Here is a 13,009-nt window from a genome sequence, read left to right on the forward strand (position 1 = left end):
CAGGGAGGTGTGAGAAGTCTTCCGGACGCGCCAAGGCATTTCCCCGAGGGAGCGAGCGCGCAGGTCCAGGATGGGTCTGCTGAAGGGCCTGCTCGGGGCGAGGAAACTGCTGCTGTCCATCCTGGTGCCGCTGCTGCTGCTGCCCCTGCCCATGCTCCACCCCAGCAGCGTGAGTACCGCGGCCCACGGGGTCAGGCGGGGGTCCAGCCGGGGAGGGGGGGAGGGGAGGGGGCGCTTGGGCCGCTCCTCGAGGTGTTCTGTTGTTGGTTTGAAGAAACGGAAGTGTTTTCCTGGAGGAGGCTGAAAGACTTTCTTCCTAAACACTGCCATGCCCGGCCCCCTATCTCATTCCCAGTCCCCCTTCCCCGCGCCCCAGAGGAGGGCAGCTGAGCCGGCTGATGTGCCACAAATCAGTGGCCTTCCTGACACAGGGCGGGCCGCGTGCTGATAAGGACACCTCGCCCTGTGGCTGTCAGGACTCGCATGTGACCATCCGTAGGGGAGAGAGAGCAGCTGGGATGCAGGAAGGCCTCCCCTGGGTGACACTGAGGAGGGGGTGGGGAGGGACAGCGGAGCAGCCAGCTGTGGGGGAAGTGACGGGGGGGGGGGGGCGGGGGGGCGGCTTTTGGTGGCGGGTCTCGGGCTCTGATAACCAGGATTTGTCATGTCATCTCCCAAGTTCCCTTTGAACTTTGAATTGAAAGCTGAGCTCAGCATCTTGCCCTGGTCCCCTGCCACCCCCTTTTCATTGTTTGTGACCTCTGTGTTTTCTTCTCTGTGTTCCTGAAGGAGAAATATCGAATGACCTGATAAAAAAGAAACAGGCCCCAGCCCTCCACCATGGCCTGGTCTTTGACGGTTTGTGGGAGGAGAGGAACCTCAGCGTTGGCTCTGCCCTTGGCTTGCCTCTCAGGCCATCGCTTGACTCCCTTCCCTTCCTTGCCCTCTCCTCCTGCCCCCTCCTCTCCCTCTTCCTCTTCCCCTCTTCCTCTTCCTCCTCCTCCTCCCTCTTCCTCCTTCTCTACCCCTCCTCTCTCTCTTCCTCTTCCCCTCTTCCTCTTCCTCCCTCTCCCCTCAGTGGCTTCACCCCACCCCCCACCCCCATATACCAATACCCCTGAGACGTTAGGGAAAATGAGCTGAGAGAGGTTAATCGTGTTTGTGGGAGGGAAGCGCCCTCCACGCAGCTTCCTGAGTCACTTGGTAACCAAGATTAAGCTATGAAGTTCAATAGCGGGGATTAAGATGTTTCTTCTTAATAACAAACTGGCTTAAATCTTTAGTAGAATAAGGGCCCCACAGTGCCACGGAGACGCTGACGGTGATGACTGCTGACAGCTCTCCAGGCCCATTTTCCCTTTCTTTTCACATTTGTTTGTTTACTCAACATCAAACGGGTTTAAGGGGATGTTACCCAGAGACTCATTGCCCTCTTCTCCACAGCAGCATCAGGGCCCCCTGTGTCCCCTGAAGTCAGCGCCATCCTTGGGGAACTCACTGTAGGATGCAGTGCCCCCCACATTTCATCCCGAGACCCCGTCTTTGAGCTTCTTAGTTACCAATGACTAGTAAGAAGTATCCACAAAAAGAAAAATAATAAATTATTGAAGTAGGCAAAATAAGCTATACACTTGAGGGGAAATGGGGCAGTGTGGGGAGAAAGGGAAGGACAGATGAGCTCTGCTCTGTGTGGGTCTAGAAATAATTTTTGCAGAGATGTTTTTAAAGCTGGACTTAGACTAATTAATAGACGTGCCCTTTCTTGACTTGGCCCTTTTTTCAGACTGAGTTTCTCCTTTGGTTGGGACAGGGTTCTCAATAGCCACACTAGTGACATTTGCGAGAGGGGGGTGGGTAGCTGTCCTGTGCATTGTAGGGTAATTAGCAGCATCCAATTAGGTGCCAATCACACATACTGCCCGCCCCCCACTATGACATCCAATAGTGCTTCCAGATACTACCAAATATCCCCTGGGGGGCAACATCGCCCCCAGTTAAGGACCAGTGCCTTAAGGAAATAGGAATGCGCTACCCCTGAGCTTCCCAGCCAGTTCACCTGGTTAGAGGCGGGCAGATGTGTTGGCCCCACAGCCCCCGGGACAGCTAGATGGAGCCTGGTGGCTGATGCCCTGAGAGCTGGATGCAGCCTGCTGGCCACCACCCCAGTGCGGCCTGCAAAGATGACCTCTCTGTGTGTCACAGGGTCAACAAGGGCCCTGCTCTTCTTCCTCTACGATGATGGAAAAGCACCTTGAGGTCACCATCCTTCCTACCTTGCACCCAATTTGTAGATTCTGATATTTAGTCCTTAAGATTCCTAAATGGACTTGTTTGCTCGGGGCTGGAGCCAAGAGAAGTGGCCTGGATAGCAGCTCCTCGCCTGTGGTTCTGATGGTTCTTCAAAGTGACAAGCTACCTTTTAGGAAGGGTTAGAATGACCTTCTCCCTTTTTCCTGTCCAGCTGTCTAAGACCAGAGCCCAGACTCAGTTTACCATGTTACAGAAGAGGAGGGTACAAGACAGGGGTTCCATAACTAAGCCCTGCTTCAGTGTGGGGGGTGGGGGAGGAGGCGGATAAAAGTTACACCCAACTCCCGAGGTAGATTTCAAAAAGGCCTCCCAATCACTATGACAGCAAATACATAGACCATAAGCCCCTTCCAGTGAGGTTTGGATGGGATGTCCCTGGGGTAGTAGATATCACTGCATGAAAAAGGAGCAAAAACAACCATGAGGCAGGTCCCAGGAAAGAAGCCAGCCCATCAGAGGAAACGTCTGATATGGGGGAATGCCACTTTGAACTCTCCCCATTATTTGTAAACAGGAGCAAAAAAAAAAACAACCCACAAATGACAACACTTTCCCTTAAAGACACAGCCTGAATACTTGACATGCCCTGCACACCTGCTGGCCAGTGGCAGTGATAAGGGGCCTGGAATTCTCAGAACATTTTCTCTGGTAGATAACAGAGAGCTGTTAGCCAACAGAGGGGCCCAATTCAGTTCAACCAACATTGAGCTACCTACCATTTACTGGCCAGATGTGGGGACACAGGGCCTCTGTAATCAAACTTCACAGGGTATTTTGGGGTGACTGAATATAAGCTTACTATTGAATTCTGAGGAGGTTGAGAAGGGGCAAAAGGAAGTCTATGTAAATTCCACGGGTGAACTGAGTGAGGAATATATGGATAGGCCCTCTGAAGGTGGTCTCTTGGTTTTTCATCTGCTCTAAGGAAAGTCCAGGTGACAGAGATGGTACTTTATCCAGTTCTTTTTATTGATTGATTTTAGAGAGAGGAAAGGAGAGGGGTAGAAATATCGATGAAAATCATCAATCGGCTGCCTCCTGCATGCCCCCTACTGGGAATCAAGCCTGCAACCTGGGCATGTGCCCTGACCTGGAATGGAACCACGACATCCTGGTTCATAGGTTGATGCTCAACCACTGAGCCACACCAGCCAGGCTTTCCTGTTCTTAACACTGCTGGGTGAAGGTGGCTCCGGAAACCTATTCTAATTCTTAACAACAGTTACAATCAAAAAGTTTACCTTGGCTTACTCAAATTCTCCTAATTCAAAGCAAAATGGTGCCTGGTACAAGGAAAGTTTCTGTCTCTCATTTTCAGTCTGTCTGTCTCCCCTTCTCCCCTCGCTGAACTTGTGGCCCTGAAATGACTAGGACAAGAAAGACTGACAGTTCTCAGGAAGGAATAAACATTTCTCAGTGAGGGATGGTCTGTCCCCTTTATCTTCAACTGGAGTTAAGAGCGGCCATGCTGTCTCCTTCCCAGGAAGAGGTTGGGAGTAAGTGGCCTTCAGAGGGCTAAAGGGCTTTGAACTCCTCTGGGTAGTTTTATATCTACAACAAAGGAGGTATTTCTCTAAATTGCATTCTTTCCCAAATGGAGCCTTTTTATTTTTCCACTAGTGATTCTGTTGTCTTATCAGCACTTCCAAAAAATTTTAACTTCTCTGTGATCTTTTGGCCCCGGAGGAATTCTCAGTGGGAGCTACAGTCAACAATTGTTGGGATTAGTTCCCATTCCCGGAGCCCCAACCCCGTAATCCTTGCATGTCAGGAGGGAGCAAGGGCCCATCCAGCCAAGCTGGGTTAATCACTCCTGCTGACCTTCACTGATCACGGCGACCTTTTGTAACTTTTGTGCGAGAGCGTGAAGACACTTGTTCTGAACCCAAAGGAGAAATAAACAGAACAAGATTTGTCAGGTTCCTTGATCACCAGCCAACTTCAGGGCAGGTCAGCCCTGAGCTCAGATGGTTTAGAACTATGTATAATTTGAGGAACCCACAGTCAGCTTGGATCTTTTACACAGCGGCCCCCCGAGTCCATTGTGAAGACCCTTGGATAGTGACCTCTCCCAATAGTAAGCCAGTGATCATTAACCATTTCAGGAAGCCAGCATTACTGGAGGCCAAAATGAAGGAGGGCTAATTTTTTTTAATAAGAATGTTGCATTAATTTATTCTTTGCAACCAGCAAAGTGAGTGGGCTGGGGAAACTGGTACATTTCCAGGCCTTCCCTGCCAGGTCCTAGCACTCTATTTCCTTTATCAAAAGAATGCTTCCTCCTGCGTCCAGCAGGTGGAATGGAGTCCCAGAGCAATGAGAACCAGACACTTAGGACACTGATTTCCCCCTCTCCCCACAAGGGACACTTGGCAATGTCTAGAGACTTTCACATCTGGTGGGTGGAGGCCAAGGATCCTGCTAAACATTGTACCATGCACAGGACAGCCCCCATGGCAGGAATTAGCTGGCCCCAAACGGGACAATGTCAGAGCGCTCATGTGAACCCATCACACAGATTGATCCCTACTTTCAGCTACCCCAAGAACCTCTGGTGTCCGATCAACTTGACATCAAAATATCCTCCTGGGAGCTCCACCTTTACATACATGACCTCAGCCCTGAACACTGCGGTTGGTTTTGGTCCCAACCCCGCACAGCTTCAGGAACCAGCAGAGCTACAATGACCTAACAGCCCGATAGCCACCCTGTTGGAGGCCAATGCAAACTGCCTGGCAGGCGTCTGTTCACCTGAGGAGCAGCCATTACTTCACACACCTGTGTTCGGGTCCCACACGTTTCCACCACTCTCCCCTGCCAGGGCTGTGTCCCAGTACCCACGTCTGAGTCTGGGTGCCTGCTGCCTCTGCCCTGGGTCTCCTCTGGATTCTCAGTGCCAGTGGCTGTCCCTGTGACTGACCACCCACTTTCTTCCCCTTCCAGGAGGCTTCATGTGCGTACGTGCTGATCGTGACTGCTGTGTACTGGGTGTCTGAGGCCGTGCCTCTCGGAGCTGCAGCCCTGGTGCCCGCCTTCCTCTACCCGTTCTTTGGAGTCCTTCGATCCAGCGAGGTTAGTCCCCTTGCACCCAAGCCCCCAGCTTGGGTCAATGCCAGGCCAGTGAAGGAGAGTTCAAGATGCACAAAGCACTTAAGGAAAAGGTTTTTCATCCCCCAGAACAACCCCATAGCACTAAGCCTTTGCACATGCTGTTCTGGACCCTGAGTTCCTCTCCCTCCACCAGTGACCTTCATCAAACTGCCCATTTCAGTAGTTTGGGAGGGAACCTGACTTTGCGAGAAGGAAAGGAAGACTGGCAGTGAAGGGTTAGGTGTTGTTATGCTGGGGCTGGAGACAGACAACACTGGCAGAGCCAGGGGGCAAGTTTTAGTATTTGAGGTGCAAAAGCCTATGCTATCTGTATGACCAAGTGGCTGTGGCGCTATTTAGCAACTGGGCTACAGAGAGCAGTGTAGGCCAAATATAGTCTGTTTAATTGGACATCAAACTCAGATTAGAAGGCAAATGACAATAAGAGTGAGGACATGGGTTAGAGCTCTTTGTGAGTCAGTTAACTCTGAGCCATAGCCTCCGGCACACCCCTGCACCAGCCTGTGCCACACTCACTGGGAAAAGCTAGCCTGGGCATCAGCGGGAGCTCCCTGTTCCAGAAAAAGCATCTACTTGTCACTCCCCAAATCCACTGTGTGCTTGCCCAGCCCCCTGCCATGACTCAGACCACTCTTCCTCCCTGAAAAGTTCTCTCCGATTCCTTTACCCTTTAAAATCCTACCCAAGTACCCTCTTTGGTGAAGCCGCTCCAAAGACTTTGGCTAAAAGTGTTCTCTTCCCTTGGAGCCTATCTGATGTCTTTAGCCTTTAAATGGTGCATGAGATACACCAACTTTCTGCAGACTTCTCCTCTCTCCACCAAGATTCCCGCCCTCTCGGATGTATGATGTCTACTGCATGTGGGCCCTCAGTTAATGTTTCTTGATTGCAATGTTTCCTGATGGTGTTTCCATAGTGTGCTCTCCATATGAAGGCAGGCATGTGGGTAATAGGATCAGTGGGACTCTGGGACTGTCTGTGGCTTTGGCCCTCAGGTTACTCACTCAGCATTCGGAAAAGTATTTTCTGAGTTTTGTATCTACCATGAGCGATACAGGATATTGAGGGCACCCTGAGGGTGACAAAAATGAAACGCATAATTTCTGCTCTCTTCAGTCTCACAGATGAACTTCTGAGCTTCCCACCGTCAGCTCAATGTGTGACTGGAAGTGGCCCATTTTTATGGTGACTTGTTGGTTGGCAGGAATTAAAAGTTTGTTATGTGCACAGCTTAGACTGCCTTCTGTCTATGGAACTCAGGTGCTGGAAAAAAAGATATGAAATTATAGAAGTGACTCCAGACCTTAAGAGGTTTCTGTTCTAGCAGAGAGGAAGTATAAACCATGTGGAAAAACACGGAAGACCCTATGCAGTAACGCCTCACTTTCCAACTCTGCAGAGGGTTCACATACTTCCCCAGGAAGGAATGTTGTAGATAAATGAAATTTACCCAGTCAAGTGCCCAAAGTTTATGTTGACCATTTTTTGATTGAAGTCTTTCTAAACAGCTTTATAATTTCCCTGGTCTTTTAAACAAAAGTTGTTGAACATAAATTAACTTTTTCTTTGGAGCCTACACAATTTCCTTGGGAAAAAATTTCCCAATCAGAGGAGCCAATATGGGCTGGACAATAGCACAGTCGAGTAACTTGAATGCTGGTGGACCAGCAGAGCCTAGAGACTCTTGAGTAATGTGTTGGCAGCGGACTGGAGGGAGAGCCCAAGAGAAAATATAAAAGGCATGTTATTGGATTTGCAGATGACTCAGAGATGGATGGGCTAGCTACTGTATGGGGACAGAATCAATGTTGACAGACTAAGACAATGAACTAAAACTGCCAAAATGAAATTTAATAAGGATAAATGTTAACAGTGCGTGTGAAAAAGACCCTTGGCTCTGTGTTGAGTACAAACTCAGCATGCGTCGTCTACCAGTACAATGTGGCTGCCAGAATTTCGAGCATTTACCTTATGCCAGGCACTATGGGAGGTCTTTTACATGCATTCTATCATTTAATCCTTTATAAAGTGGCTAATATTTTTATCTTCACTTTACAGAGCAGGAAACTGAAGTTCAGAGAGGTTAAGTAACTTACTGGAGGCTACACAGCTAATAAATAGTAAAGCTTGAACCCAGGATTGAATGATCACAGAACTTGTGCTCTTAACCATTGGCCAAAATGTACTGAAATCTGCTAAATTGACAAACACGTGTGTCCAAAGCATCAGGTTCTGGATAGGAGCTCATTCAGAGGTAGCTAGCCAAGATACCAAAAATCTAGACGTGAGTCACATGAGGAATAGAGAAAACTCAAGAGGAGCATGAATTCTGGCTTCTACAGCTCAATACACCAGCTCACAGGTGAAACCAGAACCTAAGAACCAAAGCACCGTAAGGGAGACCCCGCTGTGTGGGAGGGCAGCCTGAAAGGGGCTGCATGTGTAGTCCTGGTGTCCCTGTCCCTGGAAGTGCAGCCACATGACCATGTGAGGGATGCGAGAGGTAGACTTGGGAGAGGGTTGGCCTCTAAGGACCCTTTGACTTTAGGATTCTGTGATCTTGTGGGCATCTGGCCAATACTTCTCTCTACTGGTATACAGAGCTCAGACCTATATTTTAGATTTGCTTTTAGGTTTTGGTTTTGCCTCCAGCATGTGCCACTACTGTCATTGTATCTGCTTCTAAAGTTCTCTAAGGCCTCTACCTGTGTCAATCAAGCTAGCTAAGATTTACTGTTTATAGGAGAAAGGCATAGAGGTGGGGGCAAAGGGGTCTCTGGGGCAATAAACAGCCTTGTTTGAATGCTGGGGCTTGGGATAGTTGCCAGGACACCCAGGGTCAGGAGTGATTACTCTGCTCTCTCTCGACCCCTCCCGAGCGCGCACAGACACACACACCCTCCACCGCCTCAGTGGCCCTTCATTGCAGGCCCCCTGCAAGTCTTGTTCAGATTCCAGCTCCTGCCAGCTCAAGAGAAGCAGTTCCGGCTGCGATAACAAAACAGCCGTAACAGCCAAGGGATGCCTGGGTCTGGTGTCATCAATCTGCTTCCCTGTTTGTTCCTGAACGTCTGACCCGCTGGATTCCTGACCAATGCCTAGACTCCAGCTTTCTCTGTTTGTTTAAACCTGGGGCATTTGATACACCAATCTCCACTCTGCCTTCTGGCCTGTGCTCACCACGGAGGCTGACCCTCCTGCATTCAGGCCTGGGCAGATGTAGGCCGAGCACGGGGGGCCCGGCCACCTGCCTAACTCAAGGCTGCCTGCCACCCACAGCCATCCGGACACAGCTCAGAGAGGAGCTCCACACCCAGGCCTTAGCAGGGACTGGAACCAGGAACATCTAGATCTCATAGCCTTTGAGGCCAAGCTGATGTTTCTGTGGGAAAGAAGGAGCCAGCGCTTTGCCTCTGGGCGCAGAGCCCAGCCCAGTTTCCTCCACTGGGGCAGCTCAGACAGCCCTGGAGGAAATGGGGGCTCTTTATGTCAGCATGCCCAGCTATGCAGGAGCTGGGCCAACTTCGGGGCCAGGTCAGCACCCATCTGGGCTCTCTGCTTGAGCTTCTCTAGGGTACGGTTTGCAAAAAATGTTTTTTTAAGCAACAAAATATTTTCTTTCATCCAATCTCAGGAGACCCAATACATAGAGGGATGGAAGAGGAAGTCCTACTCAAATCAGGGACGGGGACCCAGAGCCCAGGCTGCTAGGGCCCTTCCCACAGGCAGTGAGTGTGATTTGAAAGCCTCTGCCCTCAGATCAGGTGGCTTAGGTGGCGTTCACATACAGGTATCCAGTAGATGCAGCATCCTGCCCCTGGGAAGGGCTGAGAGCCAGATACAAAGGACTTGGCTGCTCAGCTCAGGAACCAGCTGCAATGGCGTGGTGGGGGCTCCCTCTCTCATGGGGAACCGTCCAGTCATCCCCTCCTGGGGTTTACAAGATTTGGCTGCAAAATTGTTCACATGAACCAAAAAGAACTCAAAATAGGTCCATTGCCAGAGGCCACTGCTGGCCTCCTGAGGGGTTGTGACATGCCTGCCATTTGCAGAAGCCCACTGACAGCTGACCTGACAAGAGAGCCGGGGGCTGAGGCCAGCAGCAGGGTGCTGACTGGCTGAGATTCCCAGGGGACCCACCCAAAGCCACCGAATGCCCATGTCAGGTCCACACACCCTGCTGGTCCCTGTCTGCCTTGGCCATGAGCAAGGAGAATGGCCACGCGGAAACGGCCTGGATCCACATTGGAAGTGAGGCAGAATGGAGTGGCAATCAGTTTGGGCACTGACAAGGCTTGAGCAAGTTGAGTAACCTCTCTAAACTGCCATGTACTCGTCTGAAAGCTGCCAATGACAGAAAGGCCTACCTCCTGGGGAGGCATGAGGATTGCACACTATTCTGAGTGTGAGTCTGAGGTTAACAGCCAGATTCCACTCTCCTCAAACTTCTACCAATAGATCTGTAGCTCCCCTCCCCTTTTTATTTTTTAAATTTATCTTTATTGTCGAAAGTATTACAGATGTGCCCCTTTTTTCCCTCATTGACCCCCTCCCCCCCGCAGCCCCGTACCTCTCCTCCCAGGCCTTCTGTGTCCATGGGTTATGCATATATGCTTATAAGTTCCCCGGTTAATCTCTCCCCACTCCCCCTCCCCCACCTTCCCTCTGAGATTTATTAGTCTGTTCCATGCTTCTAGGTCTTTGGATCTATTTTGTTCATCAGTTTATTTTGTTCATTAGATTCCACATATGAGTGAGATCATGTGATACTTGTCATTCTCTGACTGGCTTATTTCACTTAATATAATATTCTCCAGGTCCCTCCATGCTGTTGCAAATGATAAGAGTTCCTTCTTTTTTACAGCTGCATAGTATTCCATGGTGTAAATGTACCACAGCTTTTTTATCCACTCATCTACTGATGGGCACTTGGGCTGTTTCTGGATCTTAGCTATTGCAAATTGCACTGCTATGAGTGTAGGGGTGCATACATTCATTCTGATTGGTGTTTGGGGTTTCTTAGGATAGATTCCTAGAAGCGGGATCACTAGGTCAAATGGGAGTTCCATATTTAATTTTTTGAGGAAACTCTATACTCCCCCCTCCCCTTTTTAAAAAACTTTAAAATTTTTTTTGAAAACCTATCTAGAGAGCAGTACATAATTGTGTCTTAAGTGATGTTTTTAAAAGCTTGTCGCTAACAGATGTCACCTGAAGTTCACTAACGATGAACTGGTTAGTTAACGGACTGCATTGAGCAGCATTTCTGTCCTTGTGCCTCTGGATCCCGGCTGGGCCAGAAAGCTCTGGCGATGCACTTGCCCTTCACTTAAGAAAATCTGGAGGAATTTTCGTCTTTTAGGTCCACCTTGCTCTTAATTTCACTTATTTCTCTCGTTCCTTCAGTTGATCATGTTGGCACCCCTGCTTCCTAACCCTCAATCTCATCTTGGAGCTTTTTCTTACTTCTTTAATGATCATAATGAACATTTACGAGCACTTCCTACATGCCAGGCACTGGCCTAAGAGCCCGCCTGCGTGATCTTACTGAAGGCCTATGTCATGACGGAGTAAATGAGCCACGTATTATTAATCACACTGAGAAGTTTGGAGTGACGAGCTACAAGGGTTCGGCCGTTTATCCAAGAGCATGTAACTCGTCCAGACAATCAAGCAACCCCTAAAACCAAGCAGCCTGGAGTCCAGAACCCAAGCTCTGAACTGTTATGCTCTGCTCGGTCTTTTCCAAGCAGCTTCCTTGAGCCAATCCCTTCTAAAACCCAGTCCAGAAACACCTCCGCTCTCCAAATCCAGTGACTTGGACACTGAGAAAAACCACAGAGCAGAAAAGGGCAATAAACCACCACTGAGAATGTCACAAAACCATGCATTCTACTCGTGGGAGGAGCACTCATTTTAAAAGCTTTCTTCTCTGTGCAACTAATTCTAACAAGCTTCATCATAGAGTTTCCCAAGTCACAGAATGTTAACCTTGGAAATTAGGTAGCGGGGGGCAGGTGGTGGGGGAAGAATGCTTAGTGCAAATGTGAGCACACAACACATTTTAGGAAATGATTAACATAATCATTAAGAATCCTAGAACTCCAGTGTTTATCGTAAAAGAAATTCAGTGGGCCAGACAGCTAACAAACACCACCATTGGACGGGATTTTAATTTATAAAAGCAAAAGGCAGTCCTGTGCCTGGGCCCACTCAACGTGCAATGGCCTCAGACCCGGTCAGCCTTTGTGTGGCCCACTTAGTAACAGGAAGCACCGCCAGGAATCCCGGTTGTCAATGCCGGTGGCCATGTGCCATTTAATCTTCACAACAGCTTTACAAAAGGTAGGAGCTCACATAATCCTCGTTTATTTCTAGATGAAAAAAGAAGAAAAAAAAAGGAAAATAAAGCCCAGAGAGGTTGATATCTTACCCAGGGCCTCACAGCCCAGTCCTGGCTGACTGCAGAGGCCCCACTCTTTACGACTTGACTGCATTACTCCCTAATCACAAACTACACCCAGGCTCATCGCCCAAGCGCTTCGCATCACTTACTAGGAAGCAGGGAGGGCACTGGGTAGACCTGAGCCCACCAAGCAAAATCAGAAAGCAGCAAAGAGCCAGCATCTTGCTTAAGCTGATCTGGGCCCAGGTATTTAGGGCCAGTGCCAGGACTTCCCTCCTTGGTACACAGAGGAAATTAAACACTGGTTCCACCACAAAGTTACTTCCTAGGTGTCCTGGGAAGGGAAGGGAAGGGAAGGGAAGGGAAGGGAAGGGAAGGGAAGGGAAGGGAAGGGAAGGGAAGGGTGCAGTGAGAAAGGTCCTGGGCCCCCAGCTCAGCAGTTGCCCGCAGGCATCCTGCCTGCTTCCACCTCCCACTAGGGGGCAGCATCTCCATCCCTGGGCCCAGCCCAGTGGCTTCCCCGTCCTTTGCAGCCAGCCTTCTCTGCCCTCTGGGAGCACAGTGACAGCATTAGTGAAGCCTGGGGTTGAGGACAAGAACTAGTTTAACCAGAAGCAGAGGGCTCTTCCTCCAGGAAATGGTCACAGGGAGGGCAGATGCCCAGTCTCCCACACAAAACCCATCAACCAGACCCAAGGAAATCACGGGGACAAGAGGGAGAAGGGGGAATGGGAGCCGACTGCCTTTATTTTGACTTTTATGTTATCAAAGTGTCCCGTGCTGAGTTTAAAGCTCAAACAATACTGAAACACTCACAATGAAAAACCAGCAGTTTCCTTCCTCCACCCCTCCCTACTGCACCCTCCCCAAGCTCCAATTCCCCTACCCTGGGTCAATAACTTTTATTTTTATTTTTTAATGTATCTTTATTATTGAAAGTATTATAGGTGTCCCCTTGGGTTAGTAACTTTTAAATTTGCTAACTGCTTCTCCTGGTATGAAGCTCCACATTCCTCTATGTATTCTGATTTTAATTCTTCAGTTAGCCCTATGATATTTTTAAAAATATATTTTTATTGATTTCAGAGAGAAAGGGAGAGTGAGAGAGAGATAGAAACATCAATGATGAGAGAGTATCATTGATCGGCTGCCTCCTGCATGCCCCCTACTGGGGATTGAGCC

The 13,009-nt window shown here is 49.4% G+C and overlaps 1 protein-coding gene across 1 annotated transcript in view; it reads left to right on the plus strand.

Moving 5' to 3' along the window:
• The window catches only part of SLC13A4 (solute carrier family 13 member 4), a 40,984-nt gene continuing 27,975 nt past the window's right edge, over positions 1-13,009 (plus strand). Inside the window, exons 1-2 of the mRNA XM_008150500.3 lie at positions 1-169; positions 5,254-5,382. Coding sequence (XP_008148722.2) covers positions 71-169; positions 5,254-5,382 — 228 coding nt within the window. The 5' untranslated portion in view covers positions 1-70. The remainder of the gene's footprint in view (positions 170-5,253; positions 5,383-13,009) is intronic.

Source organism: Eptesicus fuscus, chromosome 14 (assembly GCF_027574615.1).
Source record: "Eptesicus fuscus isolate TK198812 chromosome 14, DD_ASM_mEF_20220401, whole genome shotgun sequence".
In the NCBI taxonomy this organism is placed as follows: Eukaryota; Metazoa; Chordata; class Mammalia; order Chiroptera; family Vespertilionidae; genus Eptesicus; species Eptesicus fuscus.